Below are 17,664 nucleotides of genomic sequence, written 5' to 3'. Positions count from 1 at the left end.
GCAGAACTGTCTGGTATTTATATAGTTAAACCAGCAACTGGGAAAGAGGGAGGAGCATAAGGATAGCCCGGGAGAAAGAAACCGGAAGTAAATCACATCTTCCAAGTTGATTGGAAGATGTGAACCATGACCCCAAAATAAGGGAGTGGGAAATGCTTAGGATTATATGCGTAACGGAAGAGAAGCCAGACCTAAGCATATTCCCCCATACTGTACTGACGTCTCTGTAACCTTAATAAATGCTTTTAGGAGTAAATATGCCTGAAAGTCCTTTTAAGTGTTTCGTTAATCAGACACATGACAATAAGTTTCTTTGGAGCTTGACATCCACTTGCTTATTAGATCCAGGACCCTCCTGGTTGATGTATGGTGCAACCATGAGGGTAAATTCATGCCCAAGAGATGAGATGATGCTTCCTACAGTACTCTGAAGGTGGGTGGTGGAACCCCTTCCTCAAGAAAGCATTGCTGGATCTAACAGTTCTGGACAATTTTCATTCAGTCTCCATTCTTTCCTTTTGGGGTATGGTTGTCCAAGTATAACTCCAGGGAATTAGTTGGACCCACGTTGATAGGGTTTCGGGTCAGGGCAAAGTATAGAGAGAGTATTGATCACATTATTTTTCAGCCCAAAGCAGTGTGCCTGCCTCTGTTATTAACAGAGGGACCAACACCTCCTGCTTCATGTCTCCTGGTCTTCTTTTGCAGCTTCACCCAGCTGGTCCGCAGCCAGTGAGGTCCCTCCAGGTGGCCATGCTGAATGGGGAGACAAGCAACTCCGCCGCCAGGAATGTGATCCGCAGCTCCAGCATCAGTGGAGAAATGTACAATATCGAGAAGAGCAATAGTGGCAACTCCGATTCAGCAAGTCTCTCCTCCACTAAGAAGCGGCGATCCAGCCTGGGGGCCAAGATGGTAGCTATTGTGGGGCTGTCACAGTGGAGCAGGAGTACTATGCAGCTCAATCATCCCGGTAAGAAACTTCATGATCTGACTGAGTCTTCCTTGTGCTGGAAAAATTCTCTGCTCTACAATTGTCACCCGGTCTCTCTGCAGGTCTTTAGATTGGTTGATCCAAGAACTGGAATCACATGTAAACTCCAGCCATAAAGATCTTGGTTTGGCTTTGGCTTAGGAACCAAGCTAATCTGGGTACCTCTGAAGGCACTGCCACATGGAGTGTCTTTGGTGGGCTTCACGTGTAATGTCAAGCTATCGTGTGGTTCCTTCAAGCTTTGGCTTAGCATGTTGTGTGAGCAAAACCATTGGCATTTTATTAGGAAAAGCTAGCAAACCGTGGTCTTCTCAAGTAAACTAACATCAACCCAATTAGGACAAGATGCAGTGTAGACTCATCTTGCGCAAGCGTTTTCCATCGTTCTGCTTTCTACCCTTTCCGAAAGCAAGTGGAATACGCCCAAAATACGCCTGAATTTTTATTGATTGATTTACATGTCAAACTTTTCAACTTTTTAATTTAAGGTGACTCCTGCACTTTGCTCTGCGATATAAAATAAGACAGAAAAAGAAGAAGAAGATGAGCAATATAGAATGCTCGATTCGCATCCAAAGGTTTTAGGAAATCTCAGAAGGTCTCAATAAATATAATGGGTTTTGAACACATCACAACTGTTAATTGATAAGGCACTTATAATCTGTCTCACATGCTTCCTGTATCTGTATAAGCAACCTTTCTTCTCATCGTTTCCTCTCTTCCTCCCCCACCCCAGTTTAAATCCTACATCGATTTAGCCTCTTTAAGCGTCTGATCAAATGAGCTGCAGCTCAAGAAAGCTTTAAGCCATTTAATAAAATTAGTTGGCTGGAAAAGGAGCTACCAGACTCCTTGTGCTTTTTTTTTTTTGGTCCCCGTAGACCAGGAGTCTGCAACCTTGACAACTTTAAGACTTGTGGACTTCAGCTCCCAGAATTCCTCAGCCAGCATTGCTGGCTGAGGAATTCTGGGTGCTGAAATCCACAAGTCTTAAGGTTGTCAAGATTGCAGAACCCTGCCTTACAGCACTCTCTGGGTGGTTTACAATGTCAGCATATTGCCCCCAACAATCTGGGTCCTCATTTTACCAACCTTGAGCCCCATCAAGCTCAAACTCCAGACTCTGGGCAGAGTTAGCCTTCCACACTACATTCCAACTTCTGTTCCACCAGGGCTCTTGGCAATTAATCTTCCAGCTCTACCCCAATCTTCTTGCAACCCCATGTGGGAAGTTCAGCACCTTGGACAGGGCAACATACAAGTCTTAAGGTTGTCAAGGTTGCAGACCCCTGCCATAGACCAACAAAGTTCTCCCCCTACAAGGCAAACCTAATCATATCACTTTAAAGGTAAATTATGTAGGGGAGCGAGGCTGTTTTCCTTTGAAGCAACTCCTGTATTAGCAATGGGTTCTGCAAGTGGAATGCCAATGAGATTCAGCGGATACTCAAGTTATGAAACTCATTAAGTTCTTTTTCTGTCATTGCTTATGCCCGGTGATTGTGTTGTTTGGTTTATGACAGTTCAATTATTTTTTGGTAATTGAGTCTTGATTACGCCTGAGAGCAGACATTTAAATCTAGCTCCCAATACTGGCCATAAAAACAGTGTCCCCTTTGAAAGTGGAGCACGGAAGATAGGATAACACAGAATCAACTATAAAAGCCAACAGCAGCACATTGGAGGAGAGAAAAGGACACCTTGAACGAAAAGAGAAATCCTTACATTTCCCAGGAAGACCAGTCCAGAAGCCTTGGCCTAGATGATGTAGGAAATGAACAGGCTGAGCTGGAAGACGGGATCAAATGCATCATTAGATTGGAGTCACTATGCTCCCACAAAAGACCCAAGGTCCAGCCCCCTCCCTGCCCCAAATTCCATTGACCCTTATCTACCACCAATTTGGTTTGACTGTTAGTAGATCAGATTCTTCCGTATAGGTTGCACATAATAAACTTTTAGGGCTTTGAACTCAGCTCCTGTTCCTGGTTCCTTGTGTCTGACAGATATTCTGGAAAACAGAAAATAGCTTATTGGAATGCCTGGATTCAGATGACATATTTAGCCTGGTTACTGATTTAACTCATTTTCTGGATTTGTGCAAAGTCTAAAGGCTCACAGTAGTCTAACTTACAAAATATTAGCCAAGTTTACAAGGAACCAGTATTCATTTTCTAACTGGTAGCATCAATGAAGACTCTCAGTCATCCAGGCAAAGGTGTCTGAAGGTTGAATCATGACAACTGGACACATTTTGGTTAGCTTGAGATGTTTTGCTGCTCATTCAAGCAGTTTCATCAGTCAAAGCCAGTTAGGCAGAGAGTCATTGGAATGTACCAACTCTTCAGGACTTTCATCTCCAAAATGCCTTGCAGAGGAAACTCCTGAGGTTGGTGTAGCAAGAGTTGGTACATTCCGATGGCTCTCTGCCTAACTGACTTGCTTTGACTGATTTTTTTGGATGAACAGCGAAACGTCTCAAGCTAACAAAAAAGTTTTTCCAGTTGCCACAATTCAACCTTCAGACACCTTTGCCTGTCAGGATTCAACCTTCAGACAATTGCTAGTACCCATTATTTTCATTGGAGGGATGCAAAACCCATTGCTCCAAATATAATAATAATTTTTAAAAAATCACACAGGTCACCGGAAGGAAAGAGGCAGGCAACATGTACAAAGCAGTTGATCTTTAGGTTTGGAAATGAGATGAGACATATGGTAATGCAACTTCGAACGATCTTAGAATTTCCGTGTGATTGTGTGTATGTTTTCCTTCCCCCCTCCCTCTCCCAGGGTGTGTTTCCTTTTCACACTAACAGAACACTCTTTGCATGTGGGGTCAGAAAGAAGATTCCTCCAAATCTTAGGAGCAATGGCTAGGATTCAGAGTCCAAAGGGCCCAATCTGTCATGTTTGGCCATGAGCCCTGGTGGCGCAGTGGTTAGAATGAAGTACTGCAGGCTATTTTTGCTGTCTGCAGTTTGGCAGTTCGATGCTCAGCGACTCAATGTTAACTCAGCCTTCCATCCTTCTGAGATCCAGATTGTGGGGGGCAACAGGCTGACTCTGTGAACCACTTAGAGAGGGCTGTAAAGCACTTTGAAGTGGTATGTAAGTCTAAGTACTAGTGCTATTACTACACCTCATCTGTCCTTTTCTTAACTATGTTTGCATTTTGCCCCCTTTTCCCCCCGCCTGCAATGGTTCTCCTTAAAAAAAAAATTAAAATCCAGGCTGCTGTTTTCTATCCAGCAGACACTGAAAGTGTTTCTGTTCTTGCTGAGTGGTGAGCATCAGGATCAATTGACGCTAGCTTGGCACCTTGCTTGGCAAAGCTATTGCTTTCTCCCAGGACATTTGGCAGAGTCAGAAGGTTAATTGACAGCTCGTGTTCCCTCCGCCACCTGCACATCTCTTGCCAGAAGAGTGATCAAATTATGATCATCCAAGGAAGCGAATCCCGTCCCTCTTGTAACCACCAAAAATTGATAGTTAACCTCCGAGAACAATATTTCTATTGTGGCTTTTATGATTTTAACTGATTGTTAACCTGCCCGGAGTTTTTGCAGCTGGGCAGGAAAAAAAAACATAAATAAAATGAATCTCAGAGCAAATATACGGGATGTGTAAGTACGTGACTATCCTGAACGATTTACTAGGAGAAACGGAAGGCCTATTGTGCACCCAAAACAAGGTACATGGTATGTTTTGAATGGTAGAATTCTGCCATGTTGGTTTTGAGTTTTGGACAAGCTTCTATCACATTCTTAGGGAGTTTTGGCAATTTGAAACGTGGGATGATCTCTTTGTTTTGATTGGGATGGTGGTTAAGCATCAGAGACATCTCATAAAAAAGGTGCCTTGTTGGAAGGAATGGGATGAAAAGCTAAAGTATTATTATAAAAGGTGACATCCTGGTTTCTATTTGACTCCTCTCTCCGCCAGCCATTGTTCCAAGGGAGGGTGTTGCTACCCAACTCTGCATTGGCTTTGAGGGTGAATAAGAACGACGGTGGCAAACAGAAGTTGTAGTTATGAGTTCTTGTGTGGGGAGTACAGATAGACCTTGACTTATGACAGGTTGCGTAGTGACTATTTGAAGTTGTCACCTACCTAAAAAAGGGAACAGACAACCTGGCTCCCAATTTCTGAAGGTTGGGTCTCTCGCTGGGGTCATGGGACCACACGTTGGGTGCTTGTTAACACGGCTCCGTTTACAGCCATGTGGAGCATCCTGCGTCCACGTGATTTTATGATGGTTTGTCCGACACACAGCACTTTTGGTTTTCAGCAAAAGAGTGCCCATAGCAAAGAGTAGGTTTGCACTTCTGACTATGTTGTCACTAACTTAGCAGTTGCAATGATTAATAACAGTGACAAGAAACGTTGTAAAATGGGATTTAAACCCCCCTTAACAGATGTTTCAGTCAGCAACATAAAATTTGGGCTTAGATGTGGTCGTAAGTCTAGGGTTACTCGTAATTAGTATTATTAATCTGCAAAAAAAATCTTTATATAGAATTACCGAAGAAGGGGTTTGGGAAATGCTCTTTCAAAACTAAAAAAGATTTGTCAGCTGTGGAAGCTTGAGGGAAAATTTATGTGCCCAAAGGGGGGGGAAAAAAACCTCCTCACTATGAAGAGACAATTATAATCTTGGTAACTCGCCTTGCATTATTTTGTTCTGGTTCTGTTAAGCAGTTTATGGCTCAGCTGCTATTTGAAAAGAAGTTTATTTGGAGCCCTATTAGACTTGTGCGTTTGAAATGCTTCAAAAAGGTTGTAATTATGTTCAGAAAAGCTAAGAAAAGAAATAGGGAAAATCATAAATAGAAAATAATATGAATCCATGCTAATTCAACCAGATAATAATACTGGAGAAGAGTTTGGGATATTAAACAAAACAGAAAAAAACATTGTGACTGCATGGAAGAAAGAACAGAGAAGGCTGCTATTATATAAATATATAGTTTCTATTAAAAGTTTTAAAGAGAACATAAGATGTAACAAAAACTTATATAGAAGAAAGAAAGGACAAGAGAAGAAAAAAGGAAAAAAACGCAGAGAAAAAGATAAAAAGAAACAGAAAAAAGCTCTCCATTTTCTTTGCGAGAAATATAAGTATGAATGCAAAAAAGCTCACTTTTCCTACAATCTATTTTTTTTCCTAATCATCTAAACTATAAGTTATGTTCCGTCTTGAAAGTCTAGAATAGATATAAAGTAAGATTGACTCCCAAAATTCCTTTGTGTTTGGAGGCCATAAAAGAATTTCTATAAAAAAAGGCCAAGAGGCATTTTTAGAACAGAAATGATCACCACACAAACTTGGTTCACGTCTTCTGATTTCTCAACTTCCTCTGAAGGAGAACCTTAACATGATTGTTAAATTGTATAAATTCCTGTTGAAAATAAATATGGAGGGGGATGTAGGGAGATGAGAAGGCTGAGGCTTGAGGAAGGGGTCAAGCATGTCATTAGTTTCGAATCCCTTTGTCCTCACGAGAGATTTAAGTCCAGCCCACCTTGAATTCCACTGATTCTTATCTACCGCCATTTCGCTTTGACTGTTAGTAATTCAGATTCTTGTAGAGAGTGTTAGCTGCAATAAACCCGTAGTCATTTGAGCTTCCTTGCTTCCTGATTTATTGCACTGGACAGATGAATATGTTAAAGATGGTAAGATCAAATGGGCGAGAAACTTTGGTTATAGCATTACGCTTGATCAACAGGGGAATATGTTGGGTAAAGAGTGAAATTTACATCGCATTATAACTTGAAAGATAATTTTGAAAGGATGATGTATCACTGGCATCTAGCACCTGATAAATGGTCAAAGTTGTATGAGAATGTGTCAAATGTATGTTGGAAAGATAAACAGTCTGAAGGGCTTTTTTATCATCTCTGGTGGACATATAAGAAAGCTAAGACTTATTGGAATTAGATATGTATTTTAATTTGGAGAATTCTTAATCGGAATGTACAACTTGTAGGTTTGATGGACATACAGCTTGAAAAAAAATAGCTTTGTTTTTAAATATGACAAGAGTGCAAGGCTTCTGTATACGCACAGGTGGAAGGACTCACACAAATTCACAATGCAAGAATTGATGGTGAAAATTAATGGAGTTGGTGGAGATGGTGAAATTGTTTTGAATAAACAAAAGACTTTATCCAGCTTCGTTTCTACTTGGAAACTTTGTTGGAACTGAAATAAATGAAAATTTCACCTTGGGTTTTAACAATTAGACTTGTTTATGATGATAGAAATGCTGTTTGTTATGGTTTATACTAGTTCAAAGGGTCACTGATTTTTAGATTGCTGTCTGTATTGAAGAAAGCCAGAATTTATTTATTTTTTCTATAACTTTTTTCCCTTTTGTTTGCATTCCTTGTTTTTGTTTTTTCTCTACCTCTTCCTTTTTCCATTTTTTTTTTGCCGTTTGTATTTTATACTTTTTTGAGAAATCTATAAGGGGCTTCCTATAAATGTGAATATTGTCTTTTCTTTAATCAAGGTAGTCAATTTAGCCATCTTGGCAAGTTCCATCATCTTCACCGACCGTTCCTGTGTTGTGGGTTGCCTTGAACTTTTCCACTTTTGAACATATTGTAATCTCGTTGTGGTTGTCATATATAAAAACAGAGTTCTGTTTGTCCATTTTCCCAAAAGAAAAATCTCTGGTTTTGTTCATCCTCAAAAGATTTATAATTGGGTCTAATCATCCATCTGGTCCGGCCGCTTTTCCTGCTTTACAGATTTTAATAGCTTTTGAAATTTCTTGTTATACTTCATCATTTGTCTTTGTACTTCTGTAACCCTCGGTAGATTTTGTTTTCTGAGATATTTCTCTCTTCTTTTCCACTGAAATATCATGCCCTCTGTATGACTGATTAGACGAATATTGATAAAATGTTTTTGTATACCCACATTACGGGTTAGTTTAACTATTTCCCTCTTGTAATTTCAATATGATTTTCTTTCTGTAATTTATAAGTTGACCATTTAAGTGGTTTATTAGCAAATTCAAAACGAATTTGTTTCACATAATTCAATTTTCTCTCCATTTTTCTTATTGTCAACGTGGATAGCTGTTGCTGTAAAATCTTAATTTGTTGACAGTGCTTGTGTTCCCTGGGAAATCTTTAATTCTTCTTCTCTTTTTATCGCGTCCAAGAACAGAGGAAGCTGTTCTTTATTATCTGATATATATTTGTCAGGTCTCTTTTCTGCAGCTGGTGCTTTTTACAACACAGGCATTTATTGATCACAGCAAGAGGCACCCCCCACAGTAACTGAAAAAAAATAGAGGAGGCTGATTTAAATAAATCAGAAAATCCAGGGCTTTAAACTAGAGGGAAGAATTGTGGGAAGGGGAGAGAAATGCAGAAAAATGCAGTGGTAAACAGAGGGGCACTAGAATTGTTAGCAGAATTGTTAAGACATAATAAAAGAGAAATAAAAAATATTATTATAAAAATTATATTAAATTAATAAATATTTTCAATTTTTATAATTAGAGATGTTAAGACTATTGTAAGCAATAGCACTTAGTCTTCTATATCACCCCACAGCACCTTACAGCAGGGGTCTGCAACCTTGACAACTTTAAGACTTGTGGACTTCAGCTCCCAGAATTCCTCAGCCAGCTATGCTGGCTGAGGAATTCTGGGAGCTGAAGTCCACAAATCTTACAGTTGTCAAGGTTGCAGAACCCTGCCTTACAGCACTCTCTGGGTGATTTACATTGTCAGCATATTGCCCCCAACAATCTGGGTCCTCATTTTACCAACCTTGAGCCCCGTCAAGATCGAACTCCAGACTCTGGGCAGAGTTAGCTTGCAACACTGCATTCCAACCACTGTTCCACCAGCTTTACCCCAATCTTCTTGCAACACCATTTGGGAAGTTCAGCACCTTGGACAAGGCAACATACAGCCCAATTGAAAGGTTGGAGAGATGAGTAAATAGTCTTTTTTTTTTTTTAAATGCTTAAGATGATGGGAGTTCGAAACTATTGTCTGGCTCCATGTCAACGGGACTCCTCCTCACCTTCACAGCCCATCGAATTGGCAGATTCAAAATATCTGCAGCTTACAGTCACAGCAGGAACTGAATGATATCATAGCTCTTATCCAGAGGTTTCGTAACTGACGTAGTACATGAGAATAAAGATGGAATATACATGATATTAAGCATCCAGGGATTTTACTTCCAAACTGAGCTTTCAAATCTGTCTAAGCTATAGCCATTTTTTTCATGGCAGCAGAAGAATTGTGTATTAAGAAATCTCCTTGTTTCTTGTTCATAGGAAGAGGATTAAAATGTCTTCTCCCTAGCAGTTCCCAGTATAAATCTGTAGTTATGCCAATAGTTGCTTTAGTCTGGCAAGATTCTGTCTATAGGTGGGGCACAATAAAGGAAACTACTCTTAAGTAACTCCATGTGTTGTTCTTGGTTCTTGGAGCCCAACAATCCAGGAGTGGATGAATAGATAAAATGGTTAGAATCCCATATCTTCCTTCCCTTTCTCTTCAGATTCCAGATTTATCCCTTATGCTTCGTGTCTTCCCATCGGCTTTCCTGATTCTTAGAGTCAGATGAGATTTCAGAAATTGAAGGTGCCTAAATCCACCCTTGATCTCTCTCTCTCTCTCTCTCTGGGTGGTATCTGGTCCAGCAAGTATGCAGCCCACCCCCCTTTTCTCTGAGCTGTAGAAGCTCTGCCAAGTCTCTTTCCTTCCCCTGGGGACGGACCTGCTGGAGGATGCAGGCACACAAATTAGTATTAGTGACGGCAAGACAAAGCGTGAGGCTGGTTTTGCAAAAAGGACAGAAAGAAGAAATGGGTTGGGAGGGGGGGCAAGAGGAGGAAGAGTTGCCATGGAGACCTGTGAATGAGACACCAAGGCGCATGTGAAGTGTTGATTAGGAAAGAAAGTGAGTGCTGAAAGGAGTTAAAATGATATTACCAATTGCTTTCTTTAGCAACACTACACCGCTCCGCTTGCTTTCTTCCATAGGTGTTCCTCACTGGACGGCCTGTAAGGTCTTGTGCCTTTGGAAATCAACCAAAAATAGAGTAGAGTAGAGTAGAGTAGAGTAGAGTAGAGTAGAGTAGAGTAGAGTAGAGTAGAGTAGAGTAGAGTAGAGTAGAGTAGAATAGAATAGAATAGAATAGAAGTAGAGTAGAGTAGAGTAGAGTAGAGTAGAGTAGAGTAGAGTAGAGTAGAGTAGAGTAGAATAGAATAGATTAACAGAGTTAGAAGGGACCTTGGAGGTCTTCTAGTCCAACCCCTGCTCAGGCAGGAAACCCTATACCATTTCAGACAAATGGTTGTCCAATCTCTTCTTAAAAACTTTCAGTCTGGGAGCATTCACAACTTCTTGAGGCAAGTTGTTCCACTGATTAATTGTTCTAACTTTCAGGAAATTTCTCCTTAGTTCTAGGTTGCTTCTCTCCTTGGTTAGTTTCCATTTGTTGCTTCTTGTCCTGCCTTCAGCTGCGTTGGAGAATAGCTTGACTCCCTCTTCTTTGGGGCAACCCTTGAGATATTGGAAGACTGCTATCATGTCAGTCCTTCTTTTCATTAAACTAGACATACACAGTTCCAGCAAATGTTCTTTGTATGTTTTAGCCTCCAGTCCCCTGATCATCTTTGTTGCTCTTCTCTGCACTTCAGCTTCACCTACTAAATTCTTAACTAAGGAATGCTCAGGAACAAGTCTGTATGTGTGCAAATACAACGGCCATGGGGAATCAACCCATCTGACCTGATCTTCCAGGGATCTGATTTCTAATTCTAAGCTAGCTAGTATGATGCATGCGAGATACGGAGTGTAAACCTCAGAGTAGGTTGGCTGGTGTTAAAGGGTTGCTGACGATCATGGAATGGATGCTTTGATTGGTGGAAGATTGACAAGATCGTGCCCTTGAAAACCATAGACTGGGAACCACTGCTTGAGAGAATGCATTGGTTGGGAAGGAATGGTAGCAATGCACAGTTGTACACAGTGAGTTCTAGATAATTGACGGTTCTAATTTAGCTGGTTTTTTTAATTGCTGTGATCCTAAAGGGGAGATTTCTATGTGCCTTCAAGGTAGTTTTTAACTCCTGATGACTGCCTGGACACGTCTCTGCATGATTTCTTGGCAAGATTTCAGAAGTGGTTTGCCATCGCCTCCTTCCCAGGGCTAAGAAAGAGGGACAAGGTCACACCCAGCTGGCCTTGTATCCAAGGTGGGACTAGAACACCCATCTCCTGGTTTTAGCCTGATGCCTTAACCCAGGGATGGCAAACCTTTTAGAGACCCAGTGCCCAAACTGCAACCCCAAACCCACTTATTTATCACTGGGTGCCGGGTGGGCGTGGCCGCGGTGGTCATGGCAGACTGGGTGGGCGGGGCCAGGGTGGCGGGGCCAATCCCTCGCCATCTCCAGGGCACGGCACGCGTGCCCACAGAGAGGGCTCTGAGTGCCGCCTCTGGCACGCGTGCCATAGGTTCGCCACCACTGCCTTAACCATTACACAAACTGGCTTTCGAAATGCATTGTAGGGTGACTTAAATATCCTTGAATAGGTCATTACGTCTTAAAACATTGGACTTTAATGCAAGTTGAAGTCATAGAAAATGATCAATCAAACTGGGCCTCACAGTAGAACTTTAAAAAGAGCAACAAAAAAATGTTAAATGGCAAAATTGGATTTTATTGATTTCTATACTTCCCATTTCACCTAAATGATTCTGGGCATTTTACAAAAATTATGTCTTTCTAGTCCTTGTAACATCAAAGTTCGAAGACAGAAATGTGGCAGATATATCAGAGATCTGGCTTTTTGCACTTTGCATGTCTTTTGCAGCTGTAGATCCATGTTAGCAATTTGGCTATCATTAAAACCTTCCCTCTCTCTCTCTCTCTCTCCCTCTCTCTTTCTCTCTCCCTCTTTCTCTCTCTCTCTCTTTCTCCTTCCCTCCCTCTCCCTCTTTCTCTCTCCCTCTCTCTTTCTTCCTCTCTTTCTCCCTCTCTCTCTCTCTCCCTCCCTCCCTCCCCCCCCTCTCTCTCTCTGTGTCTATTTAGTGCAATTGTTTGCATGAATTAGTCTCATTTGGAATTTGTTTGATATTGAACCCTCTGATTAATGGAATGATTCTAAGAGCCACCTAGGGACCATCTGGCAAGATGTAATTTCATTTGCCAATTTTCTCCTGCCTAAAAAAAAATAGCCATTGTTTCTGCTGTGACAAAGGGTGGATTTGCTGACTTGGAAAAGACCCCTCAGTCCAAGTCTCCAACTTTCTATCATTGTAACCTCAAAAGCTGAGTTAATATCTCAAAAACAAGTTCTGATTTGAACACACGGCTCATGTCATGTCTAGCTTACACTTGTTCTAGAGGCTAGTCTAAGTATGCTATTGTTAGGATTTTTTTTAAATAGTCTTTTTTGGAAAGTTGGTTAAATCTCAGTGAATCTGTAACAACGGGATGGCAATATGGGGACCGTTCCAAATCTGTTTGGAACAGGCAGTCGAAAAGCACCGCTCTTTAATCAAATGCTGTTGTTCGTTCTTCCGTTCTTTTCCTGGTTTTTCAGAACAAAGCACATTTTTTGGGGGGGGATTGCCATTCTTGCGAGGTAGTCCAGACCAAAAGCACACCCAGAAGTATTAATTCTATCTTTATTGTAAGATTACATCAGTATTTCTCAACCTTGGCAAATTGAAAAGGCATGGCTGTTGCTCTTCTCTGTACTCTTTCTAGAGTCTCAACATCTTTTTTACATCGTGGTGACCAAAACTGGACGCAGTATTCCAAGTGTTCTTTATTCTAAATGACTTATACACCTATTGTATTTATATTTCACTGGAGTGGGCATCTATCCAAACAAAACTGTAAATCACAAACAAAAAAACATCTGCATGCAAGTATTTCATCACATGAGGAGCAAAAACATAAAAAAAGGTTATATGGAAGCCTGCAGAGACCATTAGTGTTAGCCTCTGGGTTTGGGAAGCCCAGGGGTGAGATGTTTCTATGGGTCCTGCTCCCAAGGGCAGCCATTCCCCCAGCTTGCTACTGTTTCTGTCACAGTATTTGCTTTTCTCTCCTTCTGGGTCTAATCTGCTCAGCCTCCCAGAGGTAAGAACATGTGGTAGTGACTACTCATCCTTGCTTCATTGTTGGCTTGCAAACAGAAGGCAGAAGACTTCTGGAGTTGTGTCTTACTGGGACACAGGCTTTGCAGAAACCCAATAACACTATCTGCGCATGCTAACCGTAAAACAGACATAACTGCCCTCTTCAGATTCAATCTCTGATTTCCAAAGAGAGAAGAAGGGGGGGGGGGGAAGAGCCAAATCAGTATTTCTGCTTCACTCAAAAGGGCTTACTTTCATTTGAGAACGCAGAAAACTGGGACCTTTTGCATCCATCCAAAGGCTAGAGCAGGGGTAGGCAACCTCGGCTCTTTTATGACTCGTGGACTTCAACTCCCAGAATCCCTGAGCCAGCCATGCTGAGGGGAAAGGGAGAGGTTTCCAAGCTGAGCCATGCTGGCTCAGGAATTCTGGGAGTTGAAGTCCACAAGTCATAAAAGAGCCAAGGTTGCCTACCCCTGGGCTAGAAGTAGGCAGGAAAGAAACTAACCAGTATCAACTTGGCTCTCACTGAATGTATTGTAGGACAAGCCCTATCCTTTCCTGGCTGTGAGATGATGCCCCTGGACTGCCTCACCCTCTATTCATGTGGTTTCTTCCCCCCCCCTCAGATGGTGGCTTAAAGAAACTTCGAAGTAACATTCGTCGCAGCACTGAGACTGGGATTGCTGTGGAGATGAGAAACAGGGTCACCCGTCAAGGCAGTCGGGAGTCAACCGATGGAAGTACTAACAGCAACAGCTCCGATGGCACGTAAGTCCTGCTGTTGGTTAACATAGTCGCTGAATAAAGAGTAGACATTGTACAGAGAATATAAAAACAAGTGTTCCATTTTTTAAGGAGAATGTCCTGATAATATTAACTCATAGATAGGACCCCCCCCAAAAAACCAGGATGCATGAAAATGTCTTTGATTCAGTTGGTTTATTGACTCAGGTCTCATGTAAAGGCAAAAAGATGCTCTGGGACAAAATGTAGGAGGAGAAGGATGAATCTCTCTTCTGCATGTTCTTTCAAGCTGTGTCTTCTTTTTCTCACACACTGTCTTTCTCACCCTTTCCTTCAGATTTATTTTCCCCACAACCAAGCTGGGAGTTGAAAGCCAGTTCAGTGACTTCCTAGATGGTCTTGGACCAGCACAAATTGTAGGGCGACAAACACTCGCTACTCCACCAATGGGTGAGTGAACCATCTCAGCCCTTTAGGTTCAGGGTCACTGGATGGAGGAGGATCTCATGTGGATCTTCCTTAATTAACCATCTCCCTGGATTCATGTTTTGTGAGGGACTGTGTAGTGTTTATATAACGAGCCATAATTCCTGTAATTTAGAAATCATGGTTTATGGCTGAGTGTGTTTTGAACCTATCTAATTGTGATTTACTCAATAAAATCTTCAGTGTAAGCATGATTCCTGATGTCAGCTGGCTGGGGAATTCTGGAAGTTGAAGTCCATACGTCTTCAGCTCTGTCAAAGTTGAGAAACGCTGGTTCATGCTATACATTTTTGTAGCAAATCCCCAAGTATTGCATGAAATTCGTGACCATAAAGGCTATTGTAAGTCCTAATAGAATCTGTCTAACAATAAGTCCTTGAAAAATCTTCCTACCTAATTGAATAAATGTGACGTGAGTCAGGTTTGGCCATCTGCAAATTTCAGGTGATGAGCAGGACTCAGGTTGTTAAAGTTGCTTTAGGATATACACGATATTCTACCAGGAGGACTGTTTTTGATTCGTCCTTCTTTTATCCTTAAGATGTGAACAGATGAAGGTCAATTGTAATTAATTTTTCATGTTGATTTAAGGAGAGTAATTCATTTTGGTTAGAACTCATGGATAAAGAATATGTGATTCCCCAGGTGCTACTGAATTTATTTATTTATTTCTATTTATGTGTTAAATTTATAGGCTTTCTATATTTCTTACCATTGGCCACGTTCTTTAGATTTCTTGGAAAGTACGATTCAGCAATATTTGGAGAACCATAACATCTCCATCACAATTCTGTGGGTTCCATTACTTTAAAAAGTCTCCTAAATATAGATCTACCACAAAACATTAAGATGAGCTAAGACAGGGGTAGGCAACCTTGGCTCTTTTATGACTCGTGGACTTCAACTCCCAGAATTCCTGAGCCAGCCATGCTGAGGAGAAATGGAGAGGTTTCCATGCTGAGCCATGCTGGCTCAGGAATTCTGGGAGCTGAAGTCCACGAGTCATAAAAGAGCCGAGGTTGCCTACCCCTGAGCTAAGACACCACAATCACACATGGAAATGGGGGAAGACGTTGGCGTGAAGGACAAAAAGCTATTCTTTATTATATTAAAAAAATCCAATTGAATTTTGAAAGAAGACCTTTTTTTCGTGAATACTAGTAATCAAACAGCTTGTTAAAGATGGATGCATACAAATTGTTTGGGACTTCTAAAAAAAATGAAGGATACTTTCTCCCCCCTCACACTGTTTTCTTCTTTGTTTTGCACAATCACATGTGGCAGCACATAGCTCTGGAGTTGTGTCCATGCTGACTTTACTGCTGTTTTCCTAGGTGATGTCCATGTTGGGATGATTGACCGGAATGGACAGCTAGAGGTAGAAGTGATAGAAGCCCGAGGCCTCATTCCCAAACTAGGATCCAAGTCTTTCCCTGGTAAGTAATTGCTTCGGAATAGGACAGAGTAGAGATAAAGTGAAAAGCTGGCTGGGACAATTCTTGGTATATACAGGAAGTTGTTTGTATACTTTATGTCTGTTCTTTAAAATATCTTCTTCTTCTTCTTCTTCTTCTTCTTCTTCTTCTTCTTCTTCTTCTTCTTCTTCTTCTTCTTCTTCTTCTTCTTCTTCTTCTTCTTCTTCTTCTTCTTCTTCTTCTTCTTCTTCTTCTTCTTCTTCTTCTTCTTCTTCTTCTTCTTCTTCTTCTTCTTCTTCTTCTNCAGTTTATTAGGTTGAAGCCTGGTACACACCTGTTAGTCTATCCATACTGTATTGAATCTGGGTTACTAGGTTACCTTAGCATGTAATACAAGAGGTAATTGCATTAAAGTGTACTTAATCAGATACTTTATTAATAAAATATTTGTGGCCTAGGACTCACGAGTTCCTCTATAATCCAATAAATTTGATTTGACACACCGAGTTGGTCCTTGAGTTATGACTGTCATTGAGTTTAACAATTACAATTGTAAGTCAAAACAGCCGTAAAGCAGGTCACCATGTTACGGAACCCAGTTTTATGATCTTTTTTACAGTGGTCATTAAGTAACACCATGGTCAGTAAGCAAGCCCATTGTTTATTATGGGGTGGTTTTTGCCGTAAACCAGAAGTAAGCACCAATTCCCAGTGAAATCATTGTAAATCACAGTCATGTAACTGCGCGGTGCTGCAAAGGGCCAAGCACCTCAAATGAGGTCCTATGACTTGCAAGGGAAGCCCAACATCAGGATTTTGAAACTGGGTCTCTGGTAACTTAGAATGATTGCTAAGCAACCAGTTATAAGTTGAGGACTAGTTGCAGATGTTTTGCCAGCCAAAAAGGTTATTGCAAGAATTAAAGCATCTGAGCACCAAAGAATTGAAGCCTTTGAACTCTGGTGCTTGAGAAGACTCCTGCGAGTCCCCTGGACTGCAAGGCGATCCAACCGGTCAGTCCTAGAGGAGACCAACCCTAACTGCTCTTTAGAAGGCCAGATCCTGAAGTTGAAACTCAAGTACTTTGGCCACCTAATGAGAAGGATGGACTCACTGGAGAAGAGCCTGATGCTGGGAAAGATGGAGGGCAAGAGAAGAAGGGGACGACAGAGAATGAGGTGGCTGGATGGAGTCACTGAAGCAGTAGGCAGGAGCTTAAATGGACTCCAGAAGATGGTAGAGGACAGGAAGGCCTGGAGGAATGCTGTCCATGGGGTCACGATGGGTCGGACACGACTTCGCAACTAACAACAACAAAGCATCCTTGGGGGGGCTTTCTGAGCTTGGCTGTTTTCTTGCAAACATTTCATTACCCAAACTAGATAACACCCTAAGTGCTAGATACTGATGATATTATCTAGTCAAATAATGAAACATCTGCAAGAAAACAACCAAGCTGAGAGAGCACCAACCCCTCATTTCAGCCCTGAGCTACAAATATTCTCCTTTATTGGTAAAGCATCCTTGTCACTGCATGCATGAATGCACACGCACACTTCTACAGATGCAGCTGGTAGAACATTCAAAACACTTTACAAGGCCTTGGTAAGGCCACACTTGGAATACGGCATCCAGTTTTGGTCACCACGATGTAAACGAACTACCCCCAGAGATCCGGGTGATCCCCCAGAGATCCGGGTGATCCCGGATCTCCCCTCCTTCCGCCGCGCCCTGAAGACATGGCTCTTCCAACAAGCGGGATTGGCCTAGGGGAATTTTTAGTGGGGTTTTAAGAGAAATTTTAATTATATAGGCCATAGTAAATATTTCTTTTTAATTAGGTTTTAAATTGGGTATTTATTGTTGTATCTGTTTTATAAGG

General features: G+C 41.4%; 1 protein-coding gene across 1 annotated transcript in view; it reads left to right on the top strand.

Annotated features, from left to right (window-relative positions):
• The first annotated feature begins 738 nt into the window (after nt 1-738).
• Nucleotides 739-17,664, top strand: part of RIMS3 (regulating synaptic membrane exocytosis 3) — a 19,539-nt gene continuing 2,613 nt past the window's right edge. Inside the window, exons 1-4 of the mRNA XM_015824686.2 lie at nt 739-973; nt 13,764-13,905; nt 14,219-14,331; nt 15,702-15,803. Of these exons, the coding sequence (XP_015680172.1) occupies nt 754-973; nt 13,764-13,905; nt 14,219-14,331; nt 15,702-15,803 (577 nt within the window). The 5' untranslated portion in view covers nt 739-753. The remainder of the gene's footprint in view (nt 974-13,763; nt 13,906-14,218; nt 14,332-15,701; nt 15,804-17,664) is intronic.

Source organism: Protobothrops mucrosquamatus, unplaced genomic scaffold (assembly GCF_001527695.2).
Source record: "Protobothrops mucrosquamatus isolate PMUCROS unplaced genomic scaffold, P.Mucros_1.0 scaffold2323, whole genome shotgun sequence".
In the NCBI taxonomy this organism is placed as follows: Eukaryota; Metazoa; Chordata; class Lepidosauria; order Squamata; family Viperidae; genus Protobothrops; species Protobothrops mucrosquamatus.
The sequence above is the reverse complement of the archived record's forward strand: the minus strand, read 5'-3'. Positions and strand labels throughout refer to the sequence as shown.